Genomic DNA, 17,066 nt, shown 5'->3' with positions numbered 1-17,066 from the left:
TACTATTCTGCTCAGATATCATTGAAGTGAACAGAAAACGTAACTGTTGTTATTTCATATGTTCGGTGTTTGTCGCAGAGCTTTGATTCAGTTGACGGATTGCTCTCGTAGCAATAATTAGTTATAAACTCTTAGTGCTTATGACCGCTTTAATATAAATTGGTTCTGAAACTAACGGGGAAGTTAAGTATTAAACAGATACCAATAAATTGATATGATTCCTAACATATTATATAGTGAGAATGGATTTATGTAATTTCATAAAGTATATTGGTTGTAAAAAAATGAGGTACGGTAAGCTTCTTTTTTAGTAGCAGTTCCTAGTGGGGGGTTCGTCTAGGGAAGTACCCTTGCTTATTTCTGCCGCCAAGCAATAATGTGGCATTACTGCGTTCCTGTTATGAAGGGTTAAGGCTCAATGTATATTGCAGCGGAACGGAATGGAAGCCAATTTTTGAAACGATATTGTACATAGAGCGTAATCAACTTATCTGCGGGAAGTGGCGTGAAGGCAGACCCAGTGTGACCTCGAAGAAATACTAAAAAGCTCGCGACCTCGCGAAAGCTCGCGACCTCGCGAAAGCTCGCGACCTCGCGAAAGCTCGCGACCTCGCGCGAATCCAGCGACCGCGCGCGTCTTCTCACGCAGCGGGGCGAAATTGAAGCTTCCATTCCGCCGCAATGTAAATGGAGCCTAAGGGTACTGGTGAAGTTACAGGCACGTGGGACTTGCCAACTTGTATTTCAAAATGACTGGCGCAGTGAAACTGCCCCTCAGATCTTTGTCATTTAAAACAATGACTGGCACTGCAACTCTTACGGACAGGCGTGTCGCTTACCGCCAGATGCATGACTTGTTCGTAGAGTAATTTGTTATCATAAAAAACCTTCCGTGTAACAAATCGATGTTGCCGCGACGAAAATATATTCCTAATAAATATGCACAAAACAGGAATTGTGTTTCCCTTTCTTTTTTAATCGTGTATTAACTTTTTTCATGTTTCCATTGTTTTTTAGGGAATAAATTATGTATTTTGATCGAAATTGATGAATTTGAGGTTTTTTAAAAATGTACATCAAAAACCCATTCCAAAGATGTCTTGAACTGTTTTAAGGTACTTATATAGTTGAATCGTTTATTCGCTTTTACATTCTTTGAAGTGTGTTTTAAGTTTTATGTGATATTGTATTAATGTAAATATTTCAGTACAGTTAATATTTATGCCAATAAATGGATTATTCTTTTACTTTTTGTTTTCTTTTAGTCATAAACACATTAGATTGTATACATGCCACCTCTAAAACAGCCTCTGGGGCCTCAAGTGTGTTAACACCTTAATAAAACGTAGTTGGGTATATTCATTTATTAATTGAATTAAACAATATTACGTCATATTACATTTGTCGTAATTTTCTACTTCTATACAATTTTTCTTTATAGACAGTTTATATTTCTTAAACATATAAAACGAATTCTTCAGCATATTTTATAAATTTACACCTTTAGATTTGCACAATGAAACCATCATATCATACCCTGGTTTCATTCAACTTCAATTCAAAAATTACAAGTAAAATTTTAAAAGTAAAAATGTAGTTATACAGATGTAAATTTGAGACGGGGCAGCAAGGCCAGCTACCTTAATCGTTGTAGTTACAGGAAAACGGTTCTAGAAGACTGTGACCCTACAAAATGTGTGGCAAAAAGTTTTTTCCGATTTGTGACATTTCGAGTACTTTTACCCCAGTTGGTCCCATAGACTATTAATCCTTACCAGAAACCGGATCGAATGGCATAAAAAAAGTTTTGTAAAAATTGCCTTTTATCTTGCTGACTGCACCATTTTTTGAAAATCTGTGAATGCCAATCAAAATATCTTCAAAATTCATGGATAGTCTTCTAGAACCGTTTTCCTGTAACTACAACGATTAAGGTAGCTGGCCTTGCTGCCCCGTCACAAATTTACACCCTGTATAACATTTAACACTAGTCAGATCAGTCATCAAAAGTGACACTAGTTAACTTCAGAATTATAGCCTTAATATTTCCAATTTCCCTCGTTCGTTACAGGACAAATCCACCGAAAATAATGGATTTTTTCGCAAGCACCGCATCCGTAATAAAACAAAAATAAATGATTTTTGACTTGGGACACTGTCGAAGCCGGTGTCCGCAGAAATAGACAAGCGCCCGGGGTTTGACCCGGCGCTTTGTTAACACCGGGTTTAAATCGGGTTAAAAGCCATTAACGCCCAACATCGCGGACAAAAACTATTATACAATTAAATATTTGCTGTAAGCCGACTTGTTCAAATTTGTATTGCTTTTTGATCTAGACGATTCGGTTTGCCTTTCTATTGAATCGATTCGCTTGAAAATATCATTGAAAAAATCAGATACAAAAAACCGTTAGATTGTATGCATTTGAATCGATCTTCATAGAAATCGAATCCTAATGTGCTTCCCTTAGTAGTGAAAATTGCAAGTATTCGCCGTTTTTGCCCGAAGTTTGGTCAGAAATGGGTTAAAACTGCTTTGGGTGAAAATATGGTTAAAACCCGGATGGGATGATTGGGTTTTAACCCACTGCCCGTCTCCGGGTGCGTGACATATTTCAGTAAATTTCAAGAAACTAATTTGAAATTGGCACCTACTTAAATTTTTTTGTCGGCAAATCCACCGACCCACATGCTCGTTGTTTTCTGAACTTGTTCTCTTTTTTACGTGAAGGTGTTTAGAGAGTAGAGATACGTGCTTTATTGTATTAAACAGAATATCACGTTACAGATTAGTCGTGAAGTCTTTTACTGCGTTTCAAAGTTGACTTAAGCTAATTTGAAATGAGCGAAAATATTAACGTTTGAGCGTATTTAGTATTAAAAAGTATTTTTGTATTCACAAACATTTTAAAGAACGTTTTTATTTTTATTCGTAATTGGTAATGTATATATTTTTTTACAATATAGGTATCTAGACCTAAAAAAACCTAATTAAATTAAAAAGATCTTTCAAAGTTTTTAATTACCTGGACAAAACTGACAACGTGTTACCAGTTTTTGGCGAAAAATAAAAAGAGATCCGACTTCAATTCATTCATTCAGTATTGTTTTTTATCTGTTTCAGTGAGTTGATTGAGAACACAACAGCAAAGAAAACATGGCAACATTCATTTACAAAGTGTCAAAAGAAATTAGTTTTTTTTATGGCAATAGGAGTTTCAAAATGGCAACCGTAAAGATATCCCGCGAAGAAATGTCAGAAATTAAATGAATTAAAAAAAATTTAATCTAAGTACTGGCAGTACGGCTACCATGTCCCGAAAGGACGATAAATTTTGCTACTATTTATGGCAATACAGCAAATGTCAAAACTGTCAGTTTGACGTGTTCACAATGAGCTCGCATCATGCACTTCCTTTGTATGACGGTCACGGTCAAGGGCTCCTGTACCTATGTATATTTGGTTTGGTTGGGGACAGCTCGATTTGCGAATGCGTTAGACGAAGGAACCACTGATCACATTTTTTTTATAACACCATGTGACGGGAGCACAGACATATATCTAGATAGACGCCGCAAGTGTACGTACTTCGCGTGCCCAAAGTAAGTGAAATTCACTTACTTGCCGCTGCTACACTTCAGAACGCGCTCGACCGTTATCGTAGATGAACACCAGTCGAAAACGCGAAAAATGCGTAATTGTGCCATTATAAACTGCAAAAGCACCATAACTGTGGGTAAACGGACGTTTCCTTCCACGGGCAAGTGATTTTGTAATCAGAAGATGCGTAATTTATTTTAAAAACAATTATTTTGGTTTTGTATGAATTTCGAGAAAACAAATATGCAACCATTTGTAATATATTGCGGTATGTTACTTGGTGCGATATATTTGTGATCCTTTGTTAATACGCCATGGATATCGAACGAACGCATTTTTGTATAATGCATTTAGTTTCGTGGTACGGCCGCTTCTACTTTTCTTTGGCCAAATTTAACATTTAGTGATAAAAATATTCTATAACTCTTTTGTTACGTTTATAACGTTTAGTAAATTTTTTTTTTTTTGTAGTATCTGTAATTTCGAAAATTTTTGCAGCATGTTGCCTCGAGTGTCCGAATAAAGTGAGCAAATAATTACATACGTCGCAGGATATGTAGTACGAGTAATAAAAAAAAAATATAATGCAAAGAATTAACAATGCGCTGTCTTCATAAAAATCTGGAGTTAGTCATACGTATGAGTTTGTTGCTTTCGAGGACGAAGGTGGTCTAGTTTATCCCACCTAAGATGCTAACCAAATATGCAGAGTAGCATAGTTAGAAATCCGAGAAATAATAAACAAATCACAAAACCATCTAGTAAAATTAATTAAGGCAGCCACAAGTTCATATATTGACGTACGTTTTCATTATTTAAGCTAATCGATAAGATGTTCCATTCCAAAAAAATGTTATATTATAATAAGCTCATTTTATTGGAAGGACAATAATTTTAACATTTGAAGCCGAAAAAACAAATATACGCGATTTAAATAGTTTCATTAGTTTCAGTAGTTTCATTTCCTATGTGTAACAATCGCGAAAACCTAAGAACTCGATAGATAAAAAAATAAAGAAAAAAATATTGACATTGGCGACGATCACCATAATTATCATGTTATTTTTAGCAAACGAAACTGATGGTCCCGTCCTCCGTCCCAAACAATTACTGTCAAATAAGTAATACTCGAATAAATCAAAAGACAAAGTCAAGTATGAAGCTTCATTCATCTTCATCTTCATTCGCATCATCATAATCATAACTTGGTCCAGTATTAAATAATTGACATTAATTGGCTCGGATGGAGAACGGGAGAGACGTACAACTACAAGCAACCGAAGCAAGTACTAGACTTGCCGCTATAAAAAAAACTGTCAGTTTGGTCCAGCCAATTAAAAAATCGAATTTAGGTAAAAATCACATCTTGTGTTTGACTACGTTCGTGCTCACATCACCACGTCCATTACAAACGTGTTCTATATACCGTATTGTCACCATGCCTGAAAGTCTTTCAGAAAAAACACGTTTGGTATGGGGTATGCGGATGCGAGCTGATGAAAGGGGTACAACCCTAAATAAACTATAACTATAATGTGTATCGCTTTTTATGTATAGGATAATAATGGTAGACATGTAGCTTCCCTTTCAACTGTAGAAATTGAAGTAACAGATATCGACCGAATGACAGAATATAATAACAATTATGGAAACTCTAATGGTGCTTTTCCACCGGCGAGACGAGACGAAAAATTACGATAAATGAAATTTCGTCGATCTAGGTCTACCAAAAATTGCCCTTAATAAATATCGCGAGCTCGCGTTGAGGTTGTGTATCCACAACTAAAATAATTAATTAAAAATAAAAATATTAAAATACCAAGTTCCAGAGTAAATAATATTATTTACTCTGCAATTATTTGCAGAAAAAATATTTTTAAAATCCTAAATCATACGTATCCCACCGTAGCGAGGGCCCGCGCTGTCGTGTTTTCGTTGCAGAGTACACTCTATACAGGCAGCAATACGGTTCAATATAAAATTAACAAATAATTTTCGCCTCGCACATCCTCGTCTCGCCTTGCCGATAAAAAAACACCTTAAAGGTCACCAACCAAGCAGACCCACTGGCGTTTCAGTATGTATTACCCTGTATTACAATCATTTACATTTTAGTGCCATTTTAATCCAAGTAAGGTGGTGCCACATAGGTTCACCATTCTTTATAACCACCATGTTTCCGATGGTAGGGAAGCAAACAATCATTTTAATTGGCCGACGATGCAAGTGTTAAAAGCATCTGTTTCATTTAGGATTACTCTTCTTTCCAAGACTCGCGGTACTCCATGTGTATAACCATACTTGGTACCTACATGAAACAATGTTGCTTTTATTCCCTGTTTGGAGACATATTCCTTTCTCGCTTACTCTTAGATTTATTCTTAGCACGATGCCGGTCCCTCTTGCGGCTAGAAGAAGAACATGACGAAGACGGACTAGAGTCCGGCGGAGAGCCTGCGTCGTCAGCTGTTAGGCCCATTGTTTGGGACTCAGGTGTGGAAGGCTCGAGGACAGTATTGCGAAGAGCGCGCCGCTGCTCTTCTGTATGTTGGGGGCAGCGTGTGGACCTGGAAATAGTAATTATTATAGGTAATATTCAAAAGCCGCCCTTTTCTAACTTGAAAGTTGGTATGAAGTTTTATAAATATACATTTTCGAATACCCAAATTTCAGAAATTGTTTCGAAATTATTACATTTGGTACTTTTGTAAGTCTTGGTTTTTTTAAATTTTTTTTCCTATTATTATTTTTCTCCCTCTTTTTCTCTCGCAGTGTTGTCCGCTTATGATCTTTGTTCTCGCTACTTTGGGTTGGTTGGAAGAGATCTCTTTTTATATAATATAACACAATTGCTCACTTTTTATATAATTAACTTTTTTTAGTACAATAAAGAATATATAATAATAATAAAATTATTTATTTATCTCAATACATCAGTAAAGAAATAAAGGGTTTTTCAACAAGAACTTTGTTTTGTAAATCAAAATAAAACAATAAATTTTGATGACAATGATTTAAATTTTTATTGTATTAAAAAAAATAAGGTTTGGCAAACTAAAACTCAAAATTCGTGAAGTAATTAACGAAATAGACACACCATATTGTCAAAAAGTGATTAAAAACTGTGACGAAAGAATCGACACCTGTAACTGTGGTCGTGGTGGACATTTATCAGATATCATTTTTCATTAATAATTGCCAAACCTTACTTTTTTAATACAATAAAAATTTGAATCATTGTCATCTAAATTTTGTTTTTTTTTTTTTTGATTTACAAAACAAAGTTCTTGTTGAAAAACCCTTTATAAGCAACTTGAACATATAAAGTTTAGTAACAGACAATAATGTTTCTCAGTATTGTTAATATTCTGCTACACCCTGCCATGGACAAAAAGGAAAAAAAGAAGAACTAATATACATACCATTCCAGTGCTAAGATTTACAGCAGATCATTAAATATTTAGCACACAATCATGTATAATACTATATAGATATTAGTGTCCCACTCAGAGCACTTACAGTACACAACTACACTACAATGCCTTTCGCCATATGTATAGGATTTCATATCATAAACTTCAGACCAAGTTTCTATTTATATGATTACCAGGTCTGATATAGTCATTGGCTGCCTGTTATAATTATAGGCATTAAAAGTATTGTTATAACTTCAAATTGCTTCTCATGTCAGACAGTAAGCCTCCTGAAGTTATGTCTTATAGCATAGATAATTTAATATTTACTACGTAACAGACACGTCACTCTCATACAAGATCGAAAATACCTATGCTATGATAGCCTATTAAATCTGACTAGGGAAACCTGATGCTCACTGCGAAGAAAAAAGAAACCTAAGCACGCGCACAGAGGTGAAAATAACGTTGCCCGCCGTATGCAGTCGCGCGGAACCGAATGCTGGGGTTGTACGAGGATTGTAATTTAAGTGAAAGACTTGTCTGAGCGCTTGCACTGTCGGTGATACACTCATACGTACTTAGTGACGGTGCTCTGTTTTTAGTACAAAAATATGCATAACATAACTATTACAGGGAAGGTTGTTTGAACCATACTATAATAATAATAATAACTTGGGGCGGTAAGATTCCTGTGGCGTGTTGCTTCCAGCACAAATGCAGAAGGCCGTCCAGCGCGATACGGCACGTATTGTTCGTCGGAACCAGAGTCTCTGACCCCGGCCGACTACGCCACGGGGAATACCGCGTCTCCCATTCAAAAATACAAAATTAATCTTTTAGGCCATGGCAGAGGCGGGAAAACTAAAATAGCTATCCAGAATAATAATAAAAATGGTATGAGATAGGTACAAGACCGGAAGGAATGGAGTGCATTTGGAAGAGACCTATATTCAGTATTGGGTGTATAGAGGTTGAAAGAAGGTGAAGACTACTGACCTCTTTCCTACTAAAAACGAATCATCGAAATTGGTCCACAAACGACGGAATTATCGCGTAACATACAAACAAAAGCTACATACAGTCCAATTCTTCAAGTCAGAGAATTTCCTTCTATTTTGAAATTGATTAAAACAGGAGCAATGATCTTAGAACTATGATTTTAGTGCATGATGCTATTTCTATGGTTGATTTTTCATTGATGGCTCGTAGTATACGAGACAAAAGCATAATGTGTACTTCTCACCTGGTGCAAAGTTTCTTAGTATGTTCAGAAACAACACCACAAATCTGCAGCAATAGATTCTTCTTCTCATTGGCGGTCATAGTCTCATACGTAGCTCCGCCGTCGTTCGGGTCAGCGTTCTGGGTGCCATTGTTGTTACGGTTGTTGCCACTGTGAAAATATTATAAGAATTATGAGTATTGTTATTAATAAATAATAGTAAGGGGAAACAAAACCCGAATTATTGTACCTGGGGGTCGATTCAGAACATTACAATAACTACGTTGTTGATTGATTTTAGTTTATTTTTATTCAAACCCCCGAATCGAACGTCAAACTGTCGTATTTGAAACCGAACCGAAATGACGTCACACCTGTACGATTTACTCGAACTTCTCGACCGCCAAAGGCTACAAACGTTATTCAAAACACACTTATTGATTGAAAGTTACCAAACGTCCTATTGTTTACAAAGCAAGAATGCAATATGGAAAGCTCTTATTATTTTAAATAAAGTCTGGATTTTGTTCAATTTTATTTATTTATTTTAATGCAAGACTAATTAATGTATTCCTATATTTTTAACCTTTAAAGTTTTAAAAATGTATATAAAAGGATTTTCATTTTTCTTATAATCTATTTCACCAACTAACTCTAAACGCTGTTGGATAACGATATCGTATCCGAATCGCTCGTTTAACTCGGAATGTTCCGAATGGCTCAGAAAGCGCCCTTTGATTCGAGAAGAACATCCAATTAAATGGTTCGGTATTACATTTATTGCTTTGTACTATATATTGTGAAATGAAGTTAACCAAGATGAATTAGTTCATCTTGGTTAACTTCATTAGCCTTAGTGCTACATTGGAAACTTAAATATTACGATGGATGTAATTGCATACAACAATAGCATCCCAAGATTACTGCCAGCATTTTTCATCTATAAAACTCACTTGTGCATCTTATTAGGCTTTCGGTTGTTATTATTCTTGATTCGTCTCTTGCGACGCTCGCTCTGCAATGAGCCTCCGGCCCAATCAACATCATCCTCATCATCACTGAGTAGTCCAGCATATGATGTGGGTTCGCGACTATTTGACGCAATGCGGCGTGAGGCTATACGGGAGCTATTTCGACCCATACCTGAGAATTTAAACAGTAATTTTTACTTTGTACAGGCCTTATTAACAAGATAAAAAAAAATAAAATCAGAGTTCTTCCTGATCATGAGTACCGATTGAGCGATCAGTGGTACCTCCATGATACTAAGCACTTAGGTATTCTTCAAACTACAGGAAAGAGTAGGGCTGAATTATTGTGCAGTGGGTCACCAAGTCTTCATGTTTTATTAACACACACACTCTTAGCCCTGCACTAGGGAAACCTTGTATGGTGAGTGTCATGGACACACAAATAGACAATCACAAATTACTACCCAAACTCATGAGAGAAATAAATGTAGGCCATACAAAGTATTTCTCCAAGCCTGGCAATCAAACTAGACCTCTGCATGGCAGACCAGTATGGTAACCGTTGTGCCACAGACGTAGTTAAAGGGCCCCCTTAAATAATAAGTGACAATTTAGTTGGAAGAATATTTAACAGAAGAATGTATAGTGAACTTTAATGGAAGATATTATATTAATAGTGGTGGAATTTATATGTGGGAGAACATTCATAAATACTCTTAAAGATCTGGGATATTTCCTATCCCCATTTGGTCAAAGTGGTAGACAATGGACCAAAAGCAGCCTTAGATAAGATGTGTCTAGCAGCAGCATGTATGGGTTTATGTTTTATTGTAAATATAGCAACGGCACACTATGATGGCCGTTTTGACAGATTACAATAGCGAGTTGAAATCTCAATTCATTGTGGAAAAAAATATAATCAAATGCGAGCCACAACTACAATTTTTCAGATTTTTATCTAGTATTGCATGCACCCTTGCAATTTAATAAAAAGAAGAAGTTTTAACAAAAGGAAAACATAAATGTTTACTTAATATATTTCAATGAACCGAAGCAATGTCAATTCGAAACTGCTTTATTTTGCATAGAACTTTGACGCGAGTTTGCCGGAGGTAGAAGTTGAGCTGGCCAGCGATCCTACAAGTGAATTTTTTAAAATTTCGAATTTCGAAAAGCACATGCTGTGTTGTGTCATAAAATTATACAATTCCATAAATTTTGCTACACCTCAGTATTAACAACAATGTACAGCAAAGAACTCCTTCAACATAGTTATGAATTAAAAAGAAACTTGATGAGCAGACAAACGTCAAAACGGCCATCACAGCGTGCCGGTACTATATCTGCGGAAAATTGTTCCACTAAAAAGATATATGTTTAACCAGTCACACGTCCTAGAGAAAGACTCTGGTAATTTTTAGAAAATCCTTTTTATAACTTGAAATTTATCTAAAAATTGTGGATGAAAACACAGATGTTCCAAAATCGTTAGGGACACCATGTGTTTTTAATAATTATAAGTGGACTCATGACAGGTTAATAAACAATTTCTTGTTGATAAGTAAATTGTAAAAAGAAACTTATTATTTAGATACACAAATTCATTTCAGAGAAAAGTGGGGCCCAAGCCTGCTAATTTTAAAATATAACAGTCATGTGTCAATAGCACGATTTTGTACAAGAACCAACCCACACCTCGAGTGAAATTGAGTTATGTATTTAGGTATAACACCCGACGTGTCCTTTACCCGCTCACAAAAGATCCTGGCAATACACCAAGCCAAAACGGAGTAAATACAAGTCCTTCAGGGTATGAACCCTAAATAAGTAAATCTTTAATAGGTAAAAAGCTGCTTAGCTTCACATAATGTATTTTTTTAAATATGCTAAATGGATCCATGTTACATGTACTGAAGTACTGTAGATCTTTAGCGTTTTCATCACGAAAACTAGAACATGGTTCTCGTTAACTAAATAAAAAGATAGATAATGTTTTCTATTTATTGCTATATAATATAATAGTTTCCTTATACCATGCTACACATAACTCACATTGTTTGTCTCAAATAACTTACCTATTTATTTCTTCACTGTTTTTACAAAAATCGAATTATCTTGAAAGTGACATTTTGTGGGTTGGTTCTAGTTTGCATAACTATCTCCACTTATCCATCAATCTATTATTCAATTTCCATTGCAATTTTTGGTATTCTGCTCTTTAATGGCGACTCTATGGCGTAGTCCACTAATTATATTATTTGACATAAAAAAATAATACTTTTGAACATTTAGTTGCTGATTAAACAAGATGAAAATGGCCAAATTTAGGCTCTTATCCAAAATAGGGAAGTGACCCATGACAATCAGCTGATTATACCAAAACAAAGAGATGTTTTAAGTTTTTAGTCCAAGTAAACACAATTATATAAAAAGGATTTACTCACCCATACATTTCTCCAAATGGGGAGCAAATCTAGTTGCCGACACAGGTCTCTCGCAATTAGGACACGAACAGTTAGAATCGGGAGTCTTTTTCATAATAGAAAAGCCAAAAACATCGCATTCTGGCGAGTTCATAATCTTATAAGGCTCTTCATCTTCTTTTTCGCCTTCCAACAAGTCCGTGAGTCCAGTTTTCATTCCATGGTGGAACTCAAACAAAAACCCCAAAGATACATCTTCGAATAGCATTTCGTAGATGTAATGCGATGCAAGTTCAGCGTTATTTTCATCTTGCATGATCTCAAAGAATCTGTGGGTCAGATCATGCATGCTAAGTTCGCTTACTATCGTGGTCATCTTGTTTTTTTTATTGGAGTTTTAGACAAACCGCAATTTGTTCAGTAATTCAAGGGAATCCCTTTATTACTCTACTCTTTGAGGGAATCACAAAAACACTAGTCACTTGGGGACCATTTCAATCTTAGAGGATGGAAAAAAATAAAGATTTCAATTCATCTATTTTATTGCCAATTGCCATTTGTGTTTGACATTTGCTCTGCTCACAAGACAATTTTTTTTTAATATTAATGGCTTTGCCTTCGCATTTAGCCCATGAAAGTGTTGGGTTCCCACCCAAGCAGAATTACTAATTATAGAAGAGGTACGGAATTTGGATGAAATAGGATATGGAAGGTTTATTGGGTAGGGTGAATAGCTGATATATGTATCGGCATACATAATTAAAGCTTGATATTATTATTTCCGATAAATAAGGCCAGTTCATTATAAACCTTTTTGTTACATAAATACAATAAACTTGATAACGATTACGGCATAGAATTATACGATCGTGCGTTCAACTTTGAAAAAATTTAGGTATGAAAGTATTAAAGTTTACCGCGTCGGATCAACAACATCGTTTGTGCGTTTGATTAATATTGGCTGTTAAAGCAGTGCGGCCTTGTTTTAAGGAGAGTGTTATGATCTATGGGTTACACACTTGTGCCGAGAGCAACAAGTGTGAGCGTGTACGTGACGGACGGGAGGTCGAAAAGCAAGATTTATTAAATATAAAAATATTTTCTTATTACGTATATGTTATATTTTACATAAAAAATAATTTAAGAGTCAATTGTTAGAAATTTTGCTTTAAGTCCATTTAAGTCATAAAGTTATAAAACACGATCATGCTTATCAGGATGGAAATGACTAGATTAGTTTTATTTTTACTTAATTTTTTTTTTGTTTTTAGGGACATTAACATGCGATTTACGCAATAAAGTCGTATCTGTATCCAGAAAGTCGATCAGTGGATACCTACTCTCACTAGCCCAGACCAACCCCTAATTTTTCTTGAGTTTTGATTATAGTGACCCTTACTACCGACCCTGAGGGTATAGGAGAAGGGCACTATAACCTGTGGAATGGAAAGGAATCTTGAAAGGGTTGTAACCTTAACTAGTCGTGAACAGGTTCACGGCAATGAAATGGGAAGCTTCCGGTACAAAATTTATTAAAGAAGTAAAGTTTAAAGAAAGGCTGTAACAATATAAAGGTAAATGTAAAAAAAACAGGTATAACAGTATAAAACACTCCCTACACTTTATTATTAAGGCACTTACCCCTAAATGGGCCGAGAAACTGAATTATAGAAATAGATACATGAAGGGTGTAGACTTATAAATTATTACACATGATTAGCTTATTAACAGCTCTGACTGTTGTGGCGGTCGAGCTGGGAGTGACCGTGGTACGAAAACAAAATGAGAAAGCGAAGGAAGATGGAACAATTCAAATTTAAAATTTAAATACAAGTAAAATAAAAAAAATTATAAGATACAAGACGAGAGAGGCGATACAAAGAGGTGAGATGACGATGTAAGGAGGTCACACCGTCACAATCTTGTAAGATCAGGTTCTGACCCCAGATCAGCCTGTACAGGGTTGTCACAGCTGACCTCACTTGACTTCATCCGGTTCTTCGAGAGGCTAGTGCCTCGGGTGAGCCGCCCCGGATGCACGTACAATACCCTCTCTATTTTCCAGATAGGTAACGGAGCTGTGGGCACGCTCACTTCCCGTTTCGCATTGCATAACTAGCGGTTGCCACCGCTAAGCCGTCGAGTTCACTACCAAATCTCCTAATTGGTGCCGGATCTATAAGGCACGCTCACTTTCCGACGGCGAAAAACGATGTCTCTCCAGTTAACAATGCCGCCGGAGGATATCTAGCTTATCCAGCCAGTCTTGGTCGATCTTCTAACAGTACCCGTTCAAGTACCCGTGATGCCCACCAAAGTCGTGGTCGATCATCATCTATTTCAAGCCATACGTCTGTTCGGGAACGGTCACGATCTGAAAGGCGAAGTCGTTCGGCTGACGCACCATCACCACATAGATCAAGGAAGTGGAGGCAAATGTCATATGATGATGGGGATCAATTGTGGTAGGTACCCATCTCGCCCTACGACTGGAGCTTGCCGCCCATCCTTTGATTATTTTCTTGAGTATTTTGACGACAAATCGAAGAAAAAGATCTCGATTAGTTAGTATTTTGCGTAATTAATAATAAGTTCATATTTTGTTGTATTTATTGTGAAACATGTGATAAAATTGAAGTTTCCTTAATATAGTTGATTTTGTTGCTTTATAAGTTGCCTTTTATTCAAAATTTAATAAAAAAAACCGCTAACGCTTTGGTACGGTTCATGGCGGGATGCCATGACCGTGCGGGAAGTTTTTTGCAAGGGTGATTACAGGAGATTTTTTGTATTTTTTTCTTTTTATTAACGGCATGAATGCTTAAAAAAATGCAACATCAAATACAATCACAAAAAATAATTTTCTCGTGCTGAAAAGGTTACGGAGACGGGGATTGGTACACTGATGGCCAGGAGATCGGATATGAAAGAATCGTGATCAATTGAGGGGCAGGAGAAGATGATATGGTCTAGATCCTCATACGCGTCGCATGAGCATGCAGAGTCAGGAACAATTTTGAGTTTGCACTGGTGCGCTGGAGTTGTTAAGGACCACGAATTGGTTCGAAACATGTCGAGCGAATCCGTTACTCGTCCCGCACCGCGTAGCTACCTCAGGAACTGACTTAGTTTTAAGCGGAAGGCCTTGTAGGCACTTTTGTGTAACTATCAATTAATTTGTCTTTCCAGTTGTTAATCTTTACAATTCAGTTAGAATCTTAAAAAAATAAGTGTAGTAGCTAGTCTATTTAAATTATACACGGTGTAATCGTTAAGTGTGTTAAGTTACGGATATTATAGTGTAAATGACTACTTAGAAGATTAAATTTTGCATGCTTTTGTGTAACGGCTGAATAGATGAACTCAAATGTAATAACTACCATCCTGTAATAATCTATTCAATGTAAATAAACTTTATTTCATTTCATTTCATTGTGCCCACGCTATTATTCCATAAATATGAGATATATCAAAAAGCTTTAAACTGATATTGAAAGTACGGTACCTAATATGATCGATCAAATTTTGATTTTTTTCGTCTCATACAATGAAATGATCCTAACATGAAACTGGTCGATCAGTATTTAAAAAAATTTGATCGATTTTATTAATTTTTATGGACAGTTACACTTGAGCAATTAATTGACTATGCCATTATATTTTTATTCAATGAAAAGATAGTTTTATTACTTTGTTTATATCAGTTTATTCATCTGTTAACTTAATGTTACCTCTTACAGTAGGAAAACTAAAGCCTCTTTACAAATGTCATGTTAATGTATGGGAGCGATTAGTAATCAAAGTTTGGATATTTCTAGTTTCATTTATAAAAAGTTATTATAAAATATAGGCTATTTGTCGATTTATTGATTTGGTAACGTACTTTCGAAATGAGTTTAAAGTTTTATGATATCTCTTATGGAGTAATCGCCTGGGCACACTTAACGATTACCTACACCTTAAAGGGCAGATGACAGAAATCCAACGACAGCCAAAACACGACTATTGTCGAAATATTTTTTTAATAATACCAAGTGACGCGACGAACGAGTCGTGCACCTGGTGGTAAACGACACGCATGTAAATAGCAGTTGCAGTGCCACACTCTTTGAATCGCAAAGATCTAAGGAACACTGCCACTGCAAGTTGACAAGGCTCATATGCCTTTGATTTCACTAACACGCTGATGTTACTACTAAAATATTGAGAAAGTAGTTTTAAGAAGTAATTGTAAGTACCTACAAATGTAAAGAACTGTCAACGCAGTCATGATATATTATTTAGATAAGCATACATACATAATATCACATTTACATGAACAAGTTATCAAAGTCATTATTTACTTACCATGCAACTAAACAAACTGATAAGAAGCTTCAGATGGAGAGATCAGTTTGTTATGTAATTCTTTTTCATTATAGTAATCACTTTGGGAGTCACTCACTCGTCTACATTTGCTGACAACATTCTCTCCAGATTAAAAATGGTAAGAAACTATTCGTACTATTTTGGTGTTTATAAAATTCATTTTCATTTATCATTTGTCAAAAGTGCTTTTATCACATAAAAATAATACGAATTACATGAGACAAATTATGTATGAATATGTGAAATTTTATAATTCTCCCATTTAATGCCGCATTTAGACTGAGTCGTCTGGCGACCAAGTTACCCGGTGTAAATAGTGAGTCGTCTGACGACAGTAGTTTGCAGCCGAAGTCGACTGAAGCGACCGCCGCCATTGTAGCCTTAGGCAGGCGAAGCAGTCTGCCGAAAGTCGATGACCCAGTGTAAATGCGTAAAAAAATAAAAAGTTTACCAACCAATTTCGTACGTAGTTAAATCTCTCTTTTATAAAGTTGTCATTTTGCAGATGTGGCATTATTACACCAAAGGTGCGAGAGTTTTCAACAGTTCTAGAAATGTAAAATAGTATTGTGGACTATAAAATATCGTTTTTATCTATAGGTGGTATTCAAGGCCCGTGGATTGATGCCTCCGGTGTTCACACCCCTTAATGAAGATCAGTCTGTCAACTATCCAGCCATATTACCTTACGCCAAGTTTTTGGCTGATAATGGCATCAAATCTGTTTTAGGTAAGCAGGTTCATACGGCATTTTAAAGTTAAGATTACCATAATGAATAAAAATTAAAACAGTATAAGAATATGCGATTATGCACTTTATTCCCCAGTGGGTGGTACGACCGGGGAAAATATGTCTCTCAGCGTAAATGAGAGGAAGAAGATCGTGGACGAGTGGGTGCGTGCTGCTAAAACCACGAGGCTGCACGTTATGGTGCAAGTTGGTGGTGCACCGTTGCCGGACGTGGTTACCTTGGTAGGTACTTTATGTGACTAACTTTGATTAAAAGCGATCATTAAATTAATAAGGTTATAGAATCATATTACCGTATCATTTATCATGAGGTT

The 17,066-nt window shown here is 35.9% G+C and overlaps 2 protein-coding genes across 2 annotated transcripts in view; one reads left to right on the top strand and one right to left on the bottom strand.

The window, feature by feature from the left end:
- Nucleotides 1-4,602: 4,602 nt before the first annotated feature.
- On the bottom strand, nt 4,603-12,135 carry LOC113240283 (SAGA-associated factor 11 homolog). The gene is made up of 4 exons (XM_026477543.1): nt 11,655-12,135; nt 9,193-9,382; nt 8,261-8,410; nt 4,603-6,168 (listed from the first exon to the last, which is right to left on the bottom strand). The coding sequence occupies exons 1-4, from the start codon at nt 12,007-12,009 to the stop codon at nt 5,931-5,933; spliced, it is 933 nt and encodes a 310-aa protein (XP_026333328.1). The 5' UTR covers nt 12,010-12,135; the 3' UTR covers nt 4,603-5,930.
- Nucleotides 12,136-16,057: 3,922 nt separating this feature from the next.
- Nucleotides 16,058-17,066, top strand: part of LOC113240293 (N-acetylneuraminate lyase-like) — a 4,895-nt gene continuing 3,886 nt past the window's right edge. Inside the window, exons 1-3 of the mRNA XM_026477558.1 lie at nt 16,058-16,119; nt 16,602-16,731; nt 16,829-16,974. Coding sequence (XP_026333343.1) covers nt 16,117-16,119; nt 16,602-16,731; nt 16,829-16,974 — 279 coding nt within the window. The 5' untranslated portion in view covers nt 16,058-16,116. The remainder of the gene's footprint in view (nt 16,120-16,601; nt 16,732-16,828; nt 16,975-17,066) is intronic.

The sequence above is a fragment of the Hyposmocoma kahamanoa genome, unplaced genomic scaffold (assembly GCF_003589595.1).
Source record: "Hyposmocoma kahamanoa isolate Upper Pololo Valley unplaced genomic scaffold, ASM358959v1 129, whole genome shotgun sequence".
NCBI lineage: Eukaryota > Metazoa > Arthropoda > Insecta > Lepidoptera > Cosmopterigidae > Hyposmocoma > Hyposmocoma kahamanoa.
This window is presented reverse-complemented; position numbering and strand designations above follow the sequence as displayed.

Coding starts and splice junctions, on each gene's coding strand:
- LOC113240283 (XM_026477543.1), bottom strand. CDS start 12,009: ATGACCACGATAGTAAGCGAACTTAGCATGCATGATCTGACCCACAGA. Junction 8,411..9,192: donor AAGCCTAATAAGATGCACAA/GTGAGTTTTATA, acceptor ATATTTTCACAG/TGGCAACAACCGTAACAACA. Junction 6,169..8,260: donor ACTAAGAAACTTTGCACCAG/GTGAGAAGTACA, acceptor TACTATTTCCAG/GTCCACACGCTGCCCCCAAC.